This window comes from Lepisma saccharinum, chromosome 5, assembly GCF_977018435.1.
Source record: "Lepisma saccharinum chromosome 5, izLepSacc3.1, whole genome shotgun sequence".
NCBI lineage: Eukaryota > Metazoa > Arthropoda > Insecta > Zygentoma > Lepismatidae > Lepisma > Lepisma saccharinum.
In genome coordinates this window covers 58,361,831-58,377,846 of record NC_139233.1, presented here as the reverse complement: position 1 = coordinate 58,377,846, position 16,016 = coordinate 58,361,831, and the positions used below count along the sequence as shown (strand labels likewise).

General features: G+C 38.6%; 1 protein-coding gene across 1 annotated transcript in view; it reads right to left on the bottom strand.

Moving 5' to 3' along the window:
- Window positions 1-16,016, bottom strand: part of LOC145988042 (uncharacterized) — a 135,204-nt gene that overhangs the window by 104,431 nt on the left and 14,757 nt on the right. The window contains exon 3 of the mRNA XM_083122879.1: window positions 966-1,101. Within this exon, the coding sequence (XP_082979005.1) occupies window positions 966-1,101 (136 nt within the window). The remainder of the gene's footprint in view (window positions 1-965; window positions 1,102-16,016) is intronic.

Below are 16,016 nucleotides of genomic sequence, written 5' to 3'. Positions count from 1 at the left end.
ATAAGATTTAATGTCCTAGGTACGAGCTGTATCTTGGCGGGTGGCCTTGGGTACTTCGCGCAGAGTGAGAGAGAGAGATACGTTTATGTAGTTGCCACCTACTCGCCCTTTGTGTGGTCGAAAGCAAGGACAGAACGCAAGGATAATGACGCGCAGCCGTTAGCTCCTCCCCCTTGCTACTGCGCAGCCGGGTTTAGACAGGCTTCACCCGCAAAGATACAGCTCGTCAACTCTAGTACTGAAGACAATACTGTCCAATAGTGAGACAGGTTAGGCATACAAATTTGCATGCCTAAAAATAAGAAAAACTACCCCTTGGAAAATGAAATTTCAAATACGACACTGAGTAAGCACCCCCCCCCCCCCAAAGCAAACGGCTTTATTCGCACACTGCATGGAAGCACCGAGTCTACTATTTTCGTTTCTTTTATTGAGGTTAATTATGTTAAAATGTTAAAATGACCGTTACTTTCATGTTACATAAAGGATGAGGACATATCCAGTGGACAAAAAAGTAGCGAGATAAAGGTTTCTCGACATTAAGATAGGGTTCTTCTAAGCAAACGAATGCCGTGTCCTTTGGAGTACGAGGAGATGCATGAATGCAGAGATGTGGACCAAGAAATATATTGCGTTCGATTGAATCGAATTGATTCACTTGATTACATACTGTCCCGACGGAATGAAAGTAGCCATGTCAAAACTCGCTTTCAGATTTGTCTACTTACATATTTTAATAAGAATACGACGATATTAAATCAATTCCTAAAGTATAGTTACAAGCGATCCTGAAGAAAAGAAAAACACACAAACATTTTGAAACACTCTGTACAACAACGAAGTCTTACCTTTCTCTATTGTAGTCACACTTATTTTTAAAACAATAATATTTTTACACCATTAAATGATATTCATAGAAAACACAAATATGAAGGAAATGACTTAGGGGAAGCAAATGTACTTACCAACTACAGTCATGTTATTGATTTCTGAGACGGTTTGGAACGATGGGGCTTCGGCGGACACTTCGCATCTGTATTTGCCCGAGCTATTTAGGTCCACGGACTTCAGAACTACCGCTTTATCCGTGGAACTGGCAAGCTGCAAGAAGAAAAACGTCACATCAATCATCACGTTTCACGAACATTTGGATAATTCTCACAAATATTAGGAAACGTCCGTTCTAAAACTAACAGAGGCAACAGAGGCGAAAATAGCAGAATTAATATTCCTCGAATTCAAAACAATTTGAAAGCTAATGAGAAAAAATTCCAAATAATACCCAATAATATACCGGGTGTTTCGTAAATAATTGAGGTGTTACAAAAGTTTATTGCAAGTATAGTATTGAACTTACGTAGGGGAGGGTGGGGTAAGTGAGACAGATTGGGCAAGTGCGTCCACCCTAGCTGAATTCTAGACCACGACAGGAAATGAACCCGTGAGAAGCGAGTTGGTGTGATAGAAGCTGGAGAGGCTGTGTGTGAAGCTGCTGTACGCTGCCTTGAAAATTGACGATTTTATAGATATACAGGGTGTCTCACAAATAATAGCGCAAACTGACACAGGTGAAAGTACACGATAATAGAAGCAAAAAAGTATCAGTAAACATGGGTCTGCAAACGGGCCGTTTCCGAGATAATCGGGAATGTGTGCTTACAATCCGCCACTGACGTCATTGTTTGTAGACGTCGTCCTAGTTGGTAAAATGCTTTCGAACACCCCTGGTTCATTTCGGAATTGGTCACAAGCATGTACAATTCTGTACTGATTGTATCCATCCTGTTTGATTCCAACGCCACCTCTCGGAAATGTTCTGTTTTGTAAAGAAATAGCAAACCTCGGAACGCGCAAGGAGTAAAGCACTCGGTGTTTACAAAACGGATTTTTAACAACTAGGACAACGTTTACAAACAATGAGGTCAGTGGCGGCTTGTAACCATACATTCGCAATTATCTCGAAAACGGCTCGTTTGCGGACACATGTTTACTGAGGCTTTTTTGCTTCTATTATCGTGTACTTTCACCTGTGTCAGTTTGAGCTATTACTTATGAGACACCCTGTATATTTATTTTTGATGTTATCTTTATAAGAATAATGGTGTATACAGAAGTCTGCATTACATATCGTCAATACATTTTAAGACTTGTAATACGAACCTCATACTGACAAACGGTGAATGTATCATTCTTACAGGGGTCGAGTAAATAAAACACTTGGGGGTGGGGTAAGAGAGTCCACCTAGAAGCTTAGACGGTCACACTTACCCAGGCTAATTGTTTCACTAGTAGGTCATTTTTCATTGCTTTACTACCATTAGGTTAATTTCAACGACAATGTCCCATGCGTATTGAGTAGAATGCGTGCTATTTTTTCGTTCTGGGGAATGCTCACTCATTTCTTTTGCCAGTTAATTCTGCTGTATGAAGGACTCCAAACATCCCCCCCCCCCTCAGCTTCCTACAAGAGTTATCTAACTTATATTCAATTAATCTGGACACATGATTTAAGTGATTTAGAACGGTTATCTGGTTAAAGTTATTTGCCAAGTTTCAATGTTCAATTTCTGTATCTGGCTGGTCTCATTTGCCCCACCCGGGGGGCAAGTGCGTCCACGTGCAGGCTTAATTTATTTAGATTTTTTAACAGAATAGTTAATTATCTTTTGTATTTGAACTAGATAAAAGTGTTCATAACTGTTCTACGTGTAGACTGGTAAAAGTTTATCTCTCAAATAAATAATGTGCATAATATGACCTTTATAATTACGGCCCGTTTCGCCTTATTCCGTTTCGCCTTATCGAGTTTTCACCCCCCCCCCCAATACAATTTCGCGTGATTTATGTGATACTAACTTTCTAAGGCGAAACGGAACATCCCATTTTGCCTTATCCTGTTTCGCCTTACACACAAACCTAACCTAAAATTTGTTCTTACAAATGTCACGATAAATAGTACCAAAATTACTAATACAGTTAATGTAAATCCATTTACATAATAAGAAAAAGTATATATATATCAATGTAGCATGGTATTTTATTACATTATAAATAATGACCCTTCATGTCGATAATATTCCCTGATGGGCAACTTTTTATGTGCAAGGCGAAACTGGATAAGAAGAAATGTGATGTCCCGTTTCGCCTTAGAAATTTCGTGTCACATAAATCATTTGAAATTGTATTGCAGGAGGTGAAACGGGATAAGGCGAAACGGGAGGACACGGACCTTTATTTTCTTCAGGGCACTCACTTCCCCTCACTCTCCCTTAAATAAAACAAGTTCAGAACGAACGAGGAACTCGTGCAGTTTTTTTTACATCTACAAATGTTCAATGTATGCACCACGGGTGACACAGCAGACATCAACACGATAGTCGACTTCTTGCCACACTCGCATCAACATGGACCTGTCGATAGTGTCTATCGCTGCGATGATACGCTCCCTTAGGGCTACGATATCACACGGCATCGATGAGACGAATACCCTGTTTGATGAAATCTCACAAAAAGAAGCCACACGTTGTATGGTCCGGTGATCTTGGGGATCAAAACATTGCACAAAACACTATGAGTGATGTGGGTTATTTGAGTGTCGCCTAGCGGCAGTGATGTGAACTATCAGCTTAACAAAACATACACGCACAATCTGTTTGCATTCTTCGATCTTTCTGGACTGGTTTCATTAACGTAAGTTCAATAGTTGACTTGCAATAAAGTTTTGTAATCCCTCAATTATTTATGATATACCAGGTATAATTTGAAAAGTTCCAGGCGGAAAATAACTGTATCATTCATTCTAAATTTTCCCACTTCTTGTATTATTTTAATTAGTATAGTATTATATAGTATAAAGAATTTAGATAATGATATAGTGGGTAACAGCAGCCATGAACAAATACCCTGTTACAGTTATACCTAGAGCAAGATTGCGCAAAGGGGGTGAAATCGAGTGGGCAGAGCGAAGCAGTACACGCTGCCGGGAAGGCATTCCCGCCCTCTACGCAATCCCGTTCCTCTCACGTGTTCATTGGTGGAGCCGTCTCGCGTCACTACTTGCGCAGAGACTTGTTTTCGTTCACCAGCTCCAGAGATAGCTGGGACAGAGGGTATGTTCTTTTATCTATCTATCTATCTGGTGGATTTTATATAGGTGAATCCGCCGAAATTGGAAAATATGATCGATAGATGGTGTTACGATAAGAAATACAGCCTTTTAAAAGAAAAAACAATTTATATAATCAGTTATGTGTAATGAATTTTATCCTAATATACATTTACGAACTATCAATTACACTCATAAAAATTGTATTGGAAGTTAAAAGTTTGTAATAATGGTCTTTACAAATTTCTGACAAACCTCGAGACTAAGGCTGGAATGAATATAATGAAAATTCCAAGCACAAGACGCACCTAATGGACATTAATAGGCTTCTTCGTCAGTATCTATATTAAAAATTAATTCGACAATCCTAAATGTTGATTGTAATAGAAGTTTAAAATAATTTGAATGAAAAAGGTAAAACATATTCAGTGATTTATTTATGCGATGCTTTCCCTTGTGCTTAAGTCATCTAAGGTAGTAAGAAGTGGTAAGGAAAATAGAGTTTCACAAAATCCCAAATGAAGAAATCAATCAGCGTGATATCGTCCTAATTGAGCATACTTATCTAGAGCTATGATTTGTATGTAATTACATATTATATTCCATTCTGGATATATACCTTGAACACGAAAATGTCAACGAATTATGTAACTGATATCACTTTGCATAAGTTTTATGTTACATATTTTTACATATTTGCAAGGATATTACATATTTGCTAATTCACTTTACGTAAAACAACATATTTCGGCAATAGTTTCCTATCTTGATCCTTTTTCCTACTTTTTCGATCTCTGAAACATGATGAAGAAAATTTGTAGCTCATGTAATATTTTCTAATCAATAAGATGCATAGTGCTTACGGTCACCTAAAATTGACTGCCAAGTCGAAAGACAGGCTGAAGACCAAAAACAAATCACTGGAACTGTTATTTATTGAACGATACTGGAGTTTCTCCCCCTCCCCTTTCTGGTCACATATTTTCGTTTCGCTTTTAGATTTAGGCAAAGCACCTAGAAACTTGTCATATCGGTGGACAAGAAAGCTACTTTCCTGTACGTAGCGAGTTACACAATATGTTTCCTTGTGCAAAAAAGTACAAAAGTAGCTATGTATTTTCATTCGATTGTTCTTTCTGTAGACGCTTTTTTTTACAATTTTTTTCGAAAGTTACGAAGAGCTCTCGTTCATATTTACATATTCTACAATCATTTGCAATGTGAAAAGTAATTAATAGTGGAGAAAATTGGTTTCTTAAATATATGCACGTTGCTGTGCTTTTTTGAGTTTATAAATTTGTTACAAAGTTTAAATTGAACAACTTATATGTCTTTAAAACTGCGTTGAATTTGTTCAAATAAATAACTAGCAGAATTCTTGAAATTACTTGGATACTCTATTAATATTAATATTACATGTTGTGTGATACTACATATTTGATTGATTGATTTGTTGTTTTTTAAGTCCACTTTATGCACAGTAAGGCTAATCGGGACTGGCCCTACAGTTTAAAGGGGGATCCGAACCACTATGTGTATTCACCGGGAATCGAACCCGGGACCCCTTGATTACAAGGCGAGTACGCTACCACTGCGCCATCGGGGAGGCCCTACTACATAATTAGCTACATATCCTTTGATAATAAATATTTAGGTACATATTTTATCAATTATTGTTACATATTTTGTACTTTGATATTACATAAAAATCCTGGATACGTTGTCGAGTTAACTGTCAATAAAAATATATGTGTGTGTATTGTTTAAAGTACAAAATCTTACGGTTTCAATTGTATATTTTTTTACAATCTTGTATCTATTTCCTCGAGAGACTTGACGAGAATGAGACTTTCCGTTCGTGAAGAGAACGAGAGTGCGATAATTCTCGTCTTGTTTCGGTACGGCGCCCAGTCAGCCAGCCTACCTGGCAGAGTCGTAGGTACAACGTGCTAAAAAGCTAGTGGTCCCAGGTTTAAGCCATGTGCTTATCGTTGTGCTTGTTCAATCCTTCGTTTCATCATTCATCCTTATCGTAGCAATTAACCCAATAGGTATAAAAGCGACGTAAAATATCTTGAATGGAAGTAGAAAGCGCCATCCTTGTTAATTTATTTCACAGATGAACACAAAACTTTCAACACATTTGATTTTCATTTGAAATTTGGGTTTTAAGACTACTTTATGCATAGATAGGCTAATCGGGATTGGACCTACAGTTTAAGGTGTTATACGAACCATTCTGTAATGTCCTCTACCAGGTATCGAACCCGCTCGCTTACCACTACGCCATCCAGGAGGTATGTAAAGCCTTCAATACCTAATATCTAAGAATTTCTACTTAGCGCAGTCACTTTACATGTTTGCTTTCGAAATAAAGGAAGTAATCAATAAATTATCAAATCTCAAATTTCCAAATGTCGGTTGGTTATGAATTATAGTTCCCTTATTTCGTGAAAACTTTCATGGTCCACCATTTTTCAATATGGTGGACTTAGCGATCGCCGGGAATTTTTGGTATGTTGTTATTAATGCTATAAAGACGTTACAAGCCAAATTTCAGCTTGTTATGAATTAGTTAATTTATTTTCCCTTTTTGACTGCACTAACTGTTCAATTCAAGATAAGCACACTTAGAGACATTACAATAAGTTCTAACGTCGTACTGGATACGTTTTGTAGCCATCACTCCATTTGTTCACTAAATCGACCAAACTTATCGATGCGTTTAGAACCCGCTTGGTGTTCAACCAGCCTTCAACGTTCAACGGAAACTTAGAACTAGCAGATTCTCCTTGTTGGGGATTTCCAGGGAAAAGAAGCTTTGATAATTTCCGGCGAAGTTCTGTCATATCTCTCTCTCTCTCTCTCTCTCTCTCTCTCTGTGTTTCATCGTTTCCTTCCGTCGCTTTCTTTCATGATTAATAATCTTGTAATTTCCGTTGGGGTTCTGTTCGGTATTCATATTTTACTCCATCCCTCGGCTTCCTAATTTGAAAATCCCCGAAGAAGCGGAAGAGAGGGAGGAAAAACTGCAGGATGCGGCGCATTAAAATTCTCGTAAGACGTTTAATTACCGTTTCGTTTTTGCTTCATGTCATTCTCTTCGTGCGAGTAAACAGCGATGCGCCAAAGAATATTATGAAGTAAAAACATCGTGATCGTAGCTCATGAAAAATACGGAATTAACAGAGATTGCTGTGCTCATGAAGGAAGATAACTTAATTTGTAAGCCAAAGGCAGATATTAAGGAATTATAGTATAGCTATATATATTTGTATGTATGTGTATATATACTATGTGTATACACACACACACACAAATATTGCACGTTGCGGTGGGAACACATAGTGGTAGGTCCAGTCCCAATTAGCCTTTCTGTGCATAAAGTAGACTTAAAACACCAATTCAATCAATCAATCAAATATTGCACGTTGCAATTCAAAGAGGCTCATAGAGGGCTACATACAATCGCGCTACCCCGGGAATTGAACCCTGGTCTTCAACATGGCGGGCAGATTTCCCATTTACTCTACTACCGCGATTCCACATGTGTATGTTTGTATGCATGTACAAAGGTTGCCGCAGAGAAGGTGAGACATTTTTTTTTGTGGCTTGGCAACACTGCCTATGGTTTCGGCACTAGTCACGTCGTGTAGGATGACTCATTTTGTTTCCGTAGCAAGATGTCACATGTTGCGAAACCACGTTAGTGAGCAGCTGTGTTGATTTACGTGCAACGTGTTTCGATTACCCCTCCAGGTTGTTGTGTATAACATTGCTTTTCGCGATGAATATTCAAGATGAACAGCGACATGCCATAAAATTATGTTGGCGTTTAGGGAAAAGTGCTGCGGAAACATATGCAATGTTTCAACAGGCATACGCCGATCAAGACAGACTGAGTAGAGCCACAGTATTACCAAGGAGTCATTGAGACTCTGCGCCAGCACGTAGCAAAAAACAGGCCGCATTTGAAGAACTCCTTCATATTGCACCACGATAACGCACGCCCGCATACCGCAAGGGATTTTCAGGATTACGCGACGAAGAGAAAAATTGAAATTTTCCCGCATTCAGCATACAGCCCGGACCTTGCACCCTGCAACTTTTGCCTATTTCCATTTTTAAAGGCCGCTTTACGTGGTCGTCATTTCACGACGAACAAAGAAGTGATCACCGCAGCGCAAGTTTTCTTCAGTTCGCTACCTGACGACGAATTTTCAAGATATTCACAAAGTGGCAGGAGCGTATGGACGCTTGCTTAGCTGTCAATGGTGTCTATTTTGAAAAAGATGAACGTCTACTCGATATGGCTGATTCTGAATAAAAATTTTGTGGTTTGTAATTTTTTTGTTTAATTTTAATGATTCTTGGAGGGGTCCATGTACATGCTTGTCTTTTAACTGCTACGCAGTCACGACTTTTTTACCTATTGCGCTCATTTTGGTCTCAATCGGCAGCTAATGAACCAAATTTTTACCCTAGTATATTTGCTAGCCAATGGAGGTCGCCGTTTTCCTATACAGGAATTAGTCTCACCTTCTCTGCGACAGCCTTTGTATATATGTATATTGTGGTACGATTCAAGGGAGACTCTGTAAGAAGGTAAAATCTCTCTCCAGACATCGGTACTCGGCCAAGCGACAATACACTGCACAACGAACATTCCACAAATAGCTGAAGCACATGACGTCAGCAGACACTGCATTCTTCGTTACTACCGGGTTCAAACCTGTCATCGGCTGGCAAATACGGAAGAGCTGAGCTTGCAGCTAGGAAGTATTTGCCAGCAGCTTAAAAGAGGCAGGCACTGGAATTCGGCAGCTCAGAATTCAGAAGGACCTCTAGAAGACCATCAGCTACCAGGCGTAGACCTCCTGCGGTATATCAGGTCTCAAGCCGGCTCGGGATTCAGAGACGCATCTTTAGCCTAAGGCAACCCGTACATTTGCGAGTTGACCAGCTTCAGTCAGTACCACGGCTTATAAGTTGTAGCCGTCGTTCGGACGCCTTCTCAAAGGCCAACTCTCAAAGACCAGCTTGTGCTTCACTGCCTGCCACGGGCAAGAAGACCGTGAGCCGTCGAACTCATCCGCTTGGCCGAGAGGTAAGATGTGCATCGTTGACATCCCTTGTAATATTTCCACTCTCTGCCGGAGGAGATCTGTTAGTGAGATTGTATGGGGAACATAAAACGTAACCTTGCTCTACCATCTGACCCCTAAGCGTTCACAACCACGATCCCCGTAGTTTATGCTCATCAAACCAGTAAACGCATCAATATATATATATATATATATATATATATATATATATATATATATATATATATTCTACAGGATTAGCCTAAAAGAAATAGACAGTTTAAACGTTTTATAAATTGAAATTTGTTTCGTAGATCAGAAAGCATTTAGTACTGTTGCATAGAGAAATTCTTCAAGTTTACGACATCCTCTTTCGTTTGTCTTCGTGAAGTCAGCATCACGTGAGCACCCTTGACGTAAGTCTAGCTGTATGACCGCCAGCCAGGAGGAGAAGGTTTTCTGCGTGCGTGAATTTTCGAAAACAAAGTATATCGTACAGCATCGTTTTAGAACACGGTATGGTCCTCCCCTTCTTACAAGTGTGGACGACCTTAAATAACGCATCACAACAGCTGCTGCGACTGTTGGCATGGGCATGCTGAGACGTGTTTGGGGAGAACTAAACTATCCCATTGATATCTGTCGTGTTACACAAGGGACAAACATAAAACACTTGTAACTTATCCACGCAAACTTCAGGACGTACTCTTCAAACCATGTAAGTATTTCAGTTCTATTATTAAAACTCTTCTTTCTGTAAAACTTTGAAAGTGTATATTTCTTTCAGGCTAACCCTGTATATACGTATATATCAGGGGAGGATTTAAACTGAACAAACCATCTGGTTTAGTAAACATTTTGTACTAATTGTATAATCAAATAAACATTCGCAAGATTGGTCAAAACACTACTCTGTTTATTGAAAAATTTTGAAAATTATTAATATTTTAATATTATATATAAAGTGCTTCAGTAGTTGAGAGGAAAAGGGAGAAACAGGGTAGGGAAAAAAGGAGAGGAAGGAAGAGAGTAAAGAAGCAAGCTGAGAGGAGGGGAGAGAGGAAAGATGACAGATATGAGATAAAGAGAGAGGGAAGGATGAGAAAAATATTGAAAGGAAAGAAAACAGTGATGGGACAAAGAGGGAGGAAAGGAAACAGAGATGAGAAAAATAGAGAAAGGAACGTAAACAGTGATGGACAAAGAGGGAGGAAAGGAAACAGATATGAGAAAAATAGAGAAAGGAAAGAAAAAAGAGATGAAAAAATGAGAGAAAAGAAATATAACAGAGATGGGGGGGGGGGCGAGTTGGTGTAGCACGGAGAGACACAGAAGGAGAAAGAAGATAAATAGAGCAGCAGCGAGAAAAAAGATTTAACAAAATGAAGAGACTGAGACGAGAAAGGGAAGATAAATGAAGAGAGAGAAAGAGATTATGCATGTAAATGTGTTTGCAAAAAGGAGAGAGTGAATGGATGCGACCGAAAGAGAGACTTGAAAGAGAAAAAGATAAGATGCAGGAGAAAAGAGATAAGAGGAGCAACAAACAGAAATGTGGATAGAAAGAAAAACGAAAAGATAGAGACATGAGAGGCACGAAATAGAGAGAGAGAGAAGGTTACAGGAACAGAATAAATCTCGGTATATTCTACTCAACACTCGCCTCTCGCTGAAGGTGTAATGCTCTCTCACTTGAAGACAGGAAATCTTGCCCCCCTCCCTCTCGTGTCAGCACAACGCCCCCCCCCCCAACCTTCCTTCGTATGAAACGATCCGGAAAACTGGCAACCAAAGGAATAAGTCTCCGCTTCTGCAGTTTCAAAAACGCCTTTCCAAAGGGAACATGCAGAACATTGCAGAAAAGTGGAAGGGGGTAAAGCGAAAGGAATTTCAGTTGCAAGTTTCAAATCCCAGGTGTATTATGCAGGAAAATGTTGAATAATAAAGGAAATGGTCCTTTTCCAGTTCTTTGAACTCTCTCGCTGTATTGTAGTGCAACAACGCACTTTTCTCGGTTGAATCAATCTTCAGGTTTCTCCGAGTTGTTTCTATGCCAACCAAGGTAGATAGAGACTAGTTTAAGAACGACAAAGCAAATGTTTCTCATGTGTAAGAATTCATGGCGTTGTTACTTTTCAGTGCCAAAATATGAAATATTTAATTAATCCCGTGCAAGAATTCTCTCATTAAGAACACAGTGACAACCAAATGTAAAGCTTTCACAAAAAAAGATGTAACGTATGCGCCAAACTATACAGTACTGAAATGAAAAGATGAACAAAAGTATAAGACATGTTACAATATAGTGACTGGTCTATATGCAACCCAAATAACAATCGTGCCTTTTGGGTTGCATAACTGTCAGGAAACCTTAGGTTAGGGCATGTGGAGTGGACGATTGTCATTTGGGTTGCATATAGACCAGTCACCTTTTTCAAACTCGGTTCACCTTCACGACCGCTTCCGTATGAGCGGAAGTAATGCTCAACTATGAATACTTTTTCCTCCGTCGAGAGACCCATTTCCAACAACAACTGCACAACACAACTTCCTTTTCACTACCGCGAACACGTGCAGCTGGAGCTATGCCCCGTCGACAAATGCAACCACGTGTTCGAGATGCGCGAGTTTCAGTACTGTATATTTTGGCGCATACCGTAATACCTCGTTTCGCAGCGGACATATTTTTTCAAATTATAATTTTAACGGTGCACAACACAAATGTCCAAGTCAATTCAGCATTAATTTAACAGAGTGTCGGACCACAACAATAATGAAAAGGAAGTCTACAGTGAACTGAAAAAAAAAGAACTTCACCTGCGTTTACTGTGCAACAGACATAATCACATACATTGCTTGTAGGTTCTTTAACAAGCATATTATTCATATTAGTTTATATTGCAAAAATGTGTAATTTGTGGCTGAAAGGACACATTTGTGATTGTTGCTGAATAATCAATAGAGGAAGTGTACCAAATACGGAAACCCGTTCCTAAAACGGCCCCCTCGCATTTCCGCTCTTCGTGATGCTCTAGCATGGCGGAAATACGGAGCTGGTGGTTTACGTTATTGTCGCATGCAGCGCTGGCGGCCATGTTGATTACTGCGTCTGTTGTTTTCTAATCAGCTCGTGAGTGATTTTGTGCAAGTCGAAAAGTTTATTACTCCCACGTTCAGTTGCTGTACTTCGGTCATCTGAGAGGTAAATGCGCCAAATCTTCTATGTACTTAATCCTAAGTATAGTAGCTATCTCTGCATGCAATTTGTAAGTAATGGATGGGAATACGTGATACATATTTATCGTGAAAAAATAAACCCAAGCGCTTCTAAAGTGAGAACTCCCGTCGTTCCTAAAATGGGTCCCTGGTGTTGTTGTGCAACAAGGACAGAATGAGTTTCGCCCACATTCTAATCATGGAATTCTGACACAGGTTCCAAAAGAATAGAGGAACAGGGGTGAAACTAGGAATGTGGAATCAAGATAACATGTATACATAGATTCTACACGAAAGACACGATGATCTTGAATCAAGTTAGTAATACTGTCTGTTTAACATTTCAGAAAACGTTTTACTTTATTCCATGTATCGTATTTAAGCTTATATCACTATAATTTATGCTGTTGCTGCTTTTTATTGTACTAAATATAAGGAACGTTTGTTTCCAATCTTCAAAATTGCATCTCTTAGAAAAAATTGAATTTTCACAATGAAGCTTTTTTTTTCTCGCTATGGGAGGAGACATACTGAATAAGTATATAACATACTATTCCAAGCTTTAGTACCGTTTATTTTGGCTTCATGGTTTCCTTGATATAAGCCAAAAACAAAATGGGGGCACACATTTGATCACTTCCACTATATATTAGGTATTGTCTACTAGACCTACCAGCAAAAAAAATGTTGTTATGCCTACGATAGTTTTTAAGATGCCGATAGTTGACATGATGCGATAAATGTGGCTGCAGATAATTTCATTGTAAAACATAATTGCTGTTGCATTTTTCCTTGAATATCGATCGCTCTCCGAATCTTCTTGGCACCGGTCAAAGATTAACTGGTCATATTTGACCCGACAATAGCATTATAGCGGCAAACTTCACAATAGCAGTTACGGGTTAAAAAAATATATATATATATATATAAAAAAATTGAGGTTATTCGGGGTTTAAGAGAGGTAAATATGCTTGTTCAAAATTTGTTTCAATTTAATTTTATGCTCATGTAGCCACTAGGACTAGACCTACAGTTTAAAGTTATATCTGAACCACTATGAATGTGGAAAACCGGGTACCGAATCTACAATCGCTTCATTACAAGGCAGCACCGTTACCAAAAATTATAATTTAAATATATTTTATTCAATGTGACCTTAGGAAAAAGATTTGACAAAATAAAACTGTACAACAATGTGGGAATAATACTGAATATATTATCACAGATCTTGAATATGTAATTGGTCTTGACATTATAGCTGACAGACTGAGATTTAGAAGATTTAATAAAACTTTTAAAAAGAGGGGCAGCAGAGACGGTTGGTTCTAAGTCGTACTGTACAGAAGAAATATTTTTGTATTCATCAAGGCAAGCGCACGAAGAAACAGCCAACAGTAATATTGAAAGGATTTCATAATGAGAATTAAAGTTGTCGAAAGAGGTCGTTAGCATCACTCATTACTGAACTGATAATGTGTGTGTGTGTGTGTGTGTGTGTGTGTGTGTATATATATATATATATATATATATATATATATATATATATATATATATATATATTATATACACACACACACTAAGAACTAGGAAAATAAGTTGTAGAAACCTTGAAAGTGCATTAAAATAAGTATAAATAATAATGAGCATGAACAGTGATGTAACATTATTTTAAGCTGCGAAAGATTTCTATCATTACATGACATAACAAGAGCTAATTTCATGTTGGAAACTTTAGATACGGGTTCATTATTTCGGCCGGGAAAGAAGTAAATAGTCATTGTCACCTGCTTGTAACAAACATTACAAAGTGCCTTTCAACGGTACGCATCATGACCATTAATAGATAATAGATGTCGAAATGGTCGTGACGAGAAGAGGGCTAGTCGAAGCCCATGGAACTGGCATTGTTATCTAACAAACAGAAAAAAGGTGAGAAAGCTTATTTTTTATATAATCGATAACATAAATAAAGGTAAGTTACTAAGTACACCAGCGGAATAACTCTGAGTGTAATATGCAAGAACAGCGTCAGAACTCGTTTCCGTATTCTAGCTTTATCATTAAGGCCAAGAGGATAAATAGCTTCGTAAGTTTCTAAAACTAAAAATAAATCTACTTTTCTGTGAGAAGATTCCTCCTGAAAGACTTATCTTGAACAAATTGTGCGCACAACAGTTAAAAATATTATAATTCTGCACTGCAGCATATTGACGGAATATAATGTGGAGAATTAGGAAAAGCAATTGACTGGATATTAACTCACTATGTTTTATCCAGTAGAAGATTCACTCCAAGTACACACTAAAATTAATATTAATAACTAGTAAGAAACTGGAATAAAATAATAATTAAATATTAGTTCGTAACAATAGCGAGGCCTACTTACTTGATATCCTCAATACATTCTCGAGACACCCATCTAGCGTTTACGTTTGTAAATATTTATACAGATAAATGTTATCAATTGTGACATTCTGACACAACAAACTTTGGTGTGCTTTCAAGAAAATAATGGGATAAACAATTGAGATTGATGTTCCGGCTGAAGTTATAGCACCTAATAATTCACATTTGTCTTTGCGTGTCCCCTCTGCTTCATTTCCCAATCAGGTTGTTCTTTCAATGGGCTTTCTCTAACACAGATTTCGACGAAGGAAATAAATGACCGGGTGACGGTTACAAATCGTCAAAGATTGCAGCGAAAGGACACCTGTATGGCGAGGGAACCGCTCCCGGAAAACCACCTCCTCCATTGGTAAGATATAGAGTTGACGTTCGCGTGTTCGACCGGTGAGGACACACAAAACGCTCCGACAAATACGAGCGGCTGGGAAATAGGGCTGGGCGCCTGATCAAAGGGACGCCGCGCATGTTTGAATTCGAAATAACAGGACGAGAAATGGGGACCATTAAGAATGGCAGGTCAAAAAAAAAAACGTGACGTTAGCGACAGTGAAGGTGTAAAGCCAATATTGGCTTCATAACGAGCTATTGAATTGTATTTGTTTGCTATTGCTCTGTACCTTGCTGTGTTCCGAAAAATATCCAGCTCGATTTAAAGTCATCCATCAGTCATAACCCCGGTCTATATCACATCAAAATGATGATGATAAATGTTCATCTTCAAATTAATTACATATCTTTTTCCTCAGTCTCAAATTTGATAACGCCAACGTCTTGTAATTAAAGGTCTTGGGTTCGATTCCTTGTGATCGCCGAGTGGTGCTTACAACTTTTTGTTTTTAAATTTATGAAGTACGTTCCGGGTACCTCCTAACGGTGCAATACTTGTGACTGACCATATGAGTTTTCGTGCAGTAGCGCAAATAGATTGCGAAATTTATTCGAAACCATTTTCATATCACTATGTCCAAGACTCACCCGTACTGCATCGACACCGAGATTTAAGGATTCCCAACGGACATCCAACCCGAGACCACTCGCACCAAAGGCGAGAGCTCTGGCCAGTAGGGTACGTGGAAGTTCTCTCTCTCTCTCTGTCTCTGTAAATGTGTGTGTGTGTGTGTATATACATAGTATGTGTGTGTGTGTGTATATATATAATATGTGTGTGATTGATTGATTGCGTTGGTGTTTTAAGTCCACTTCAT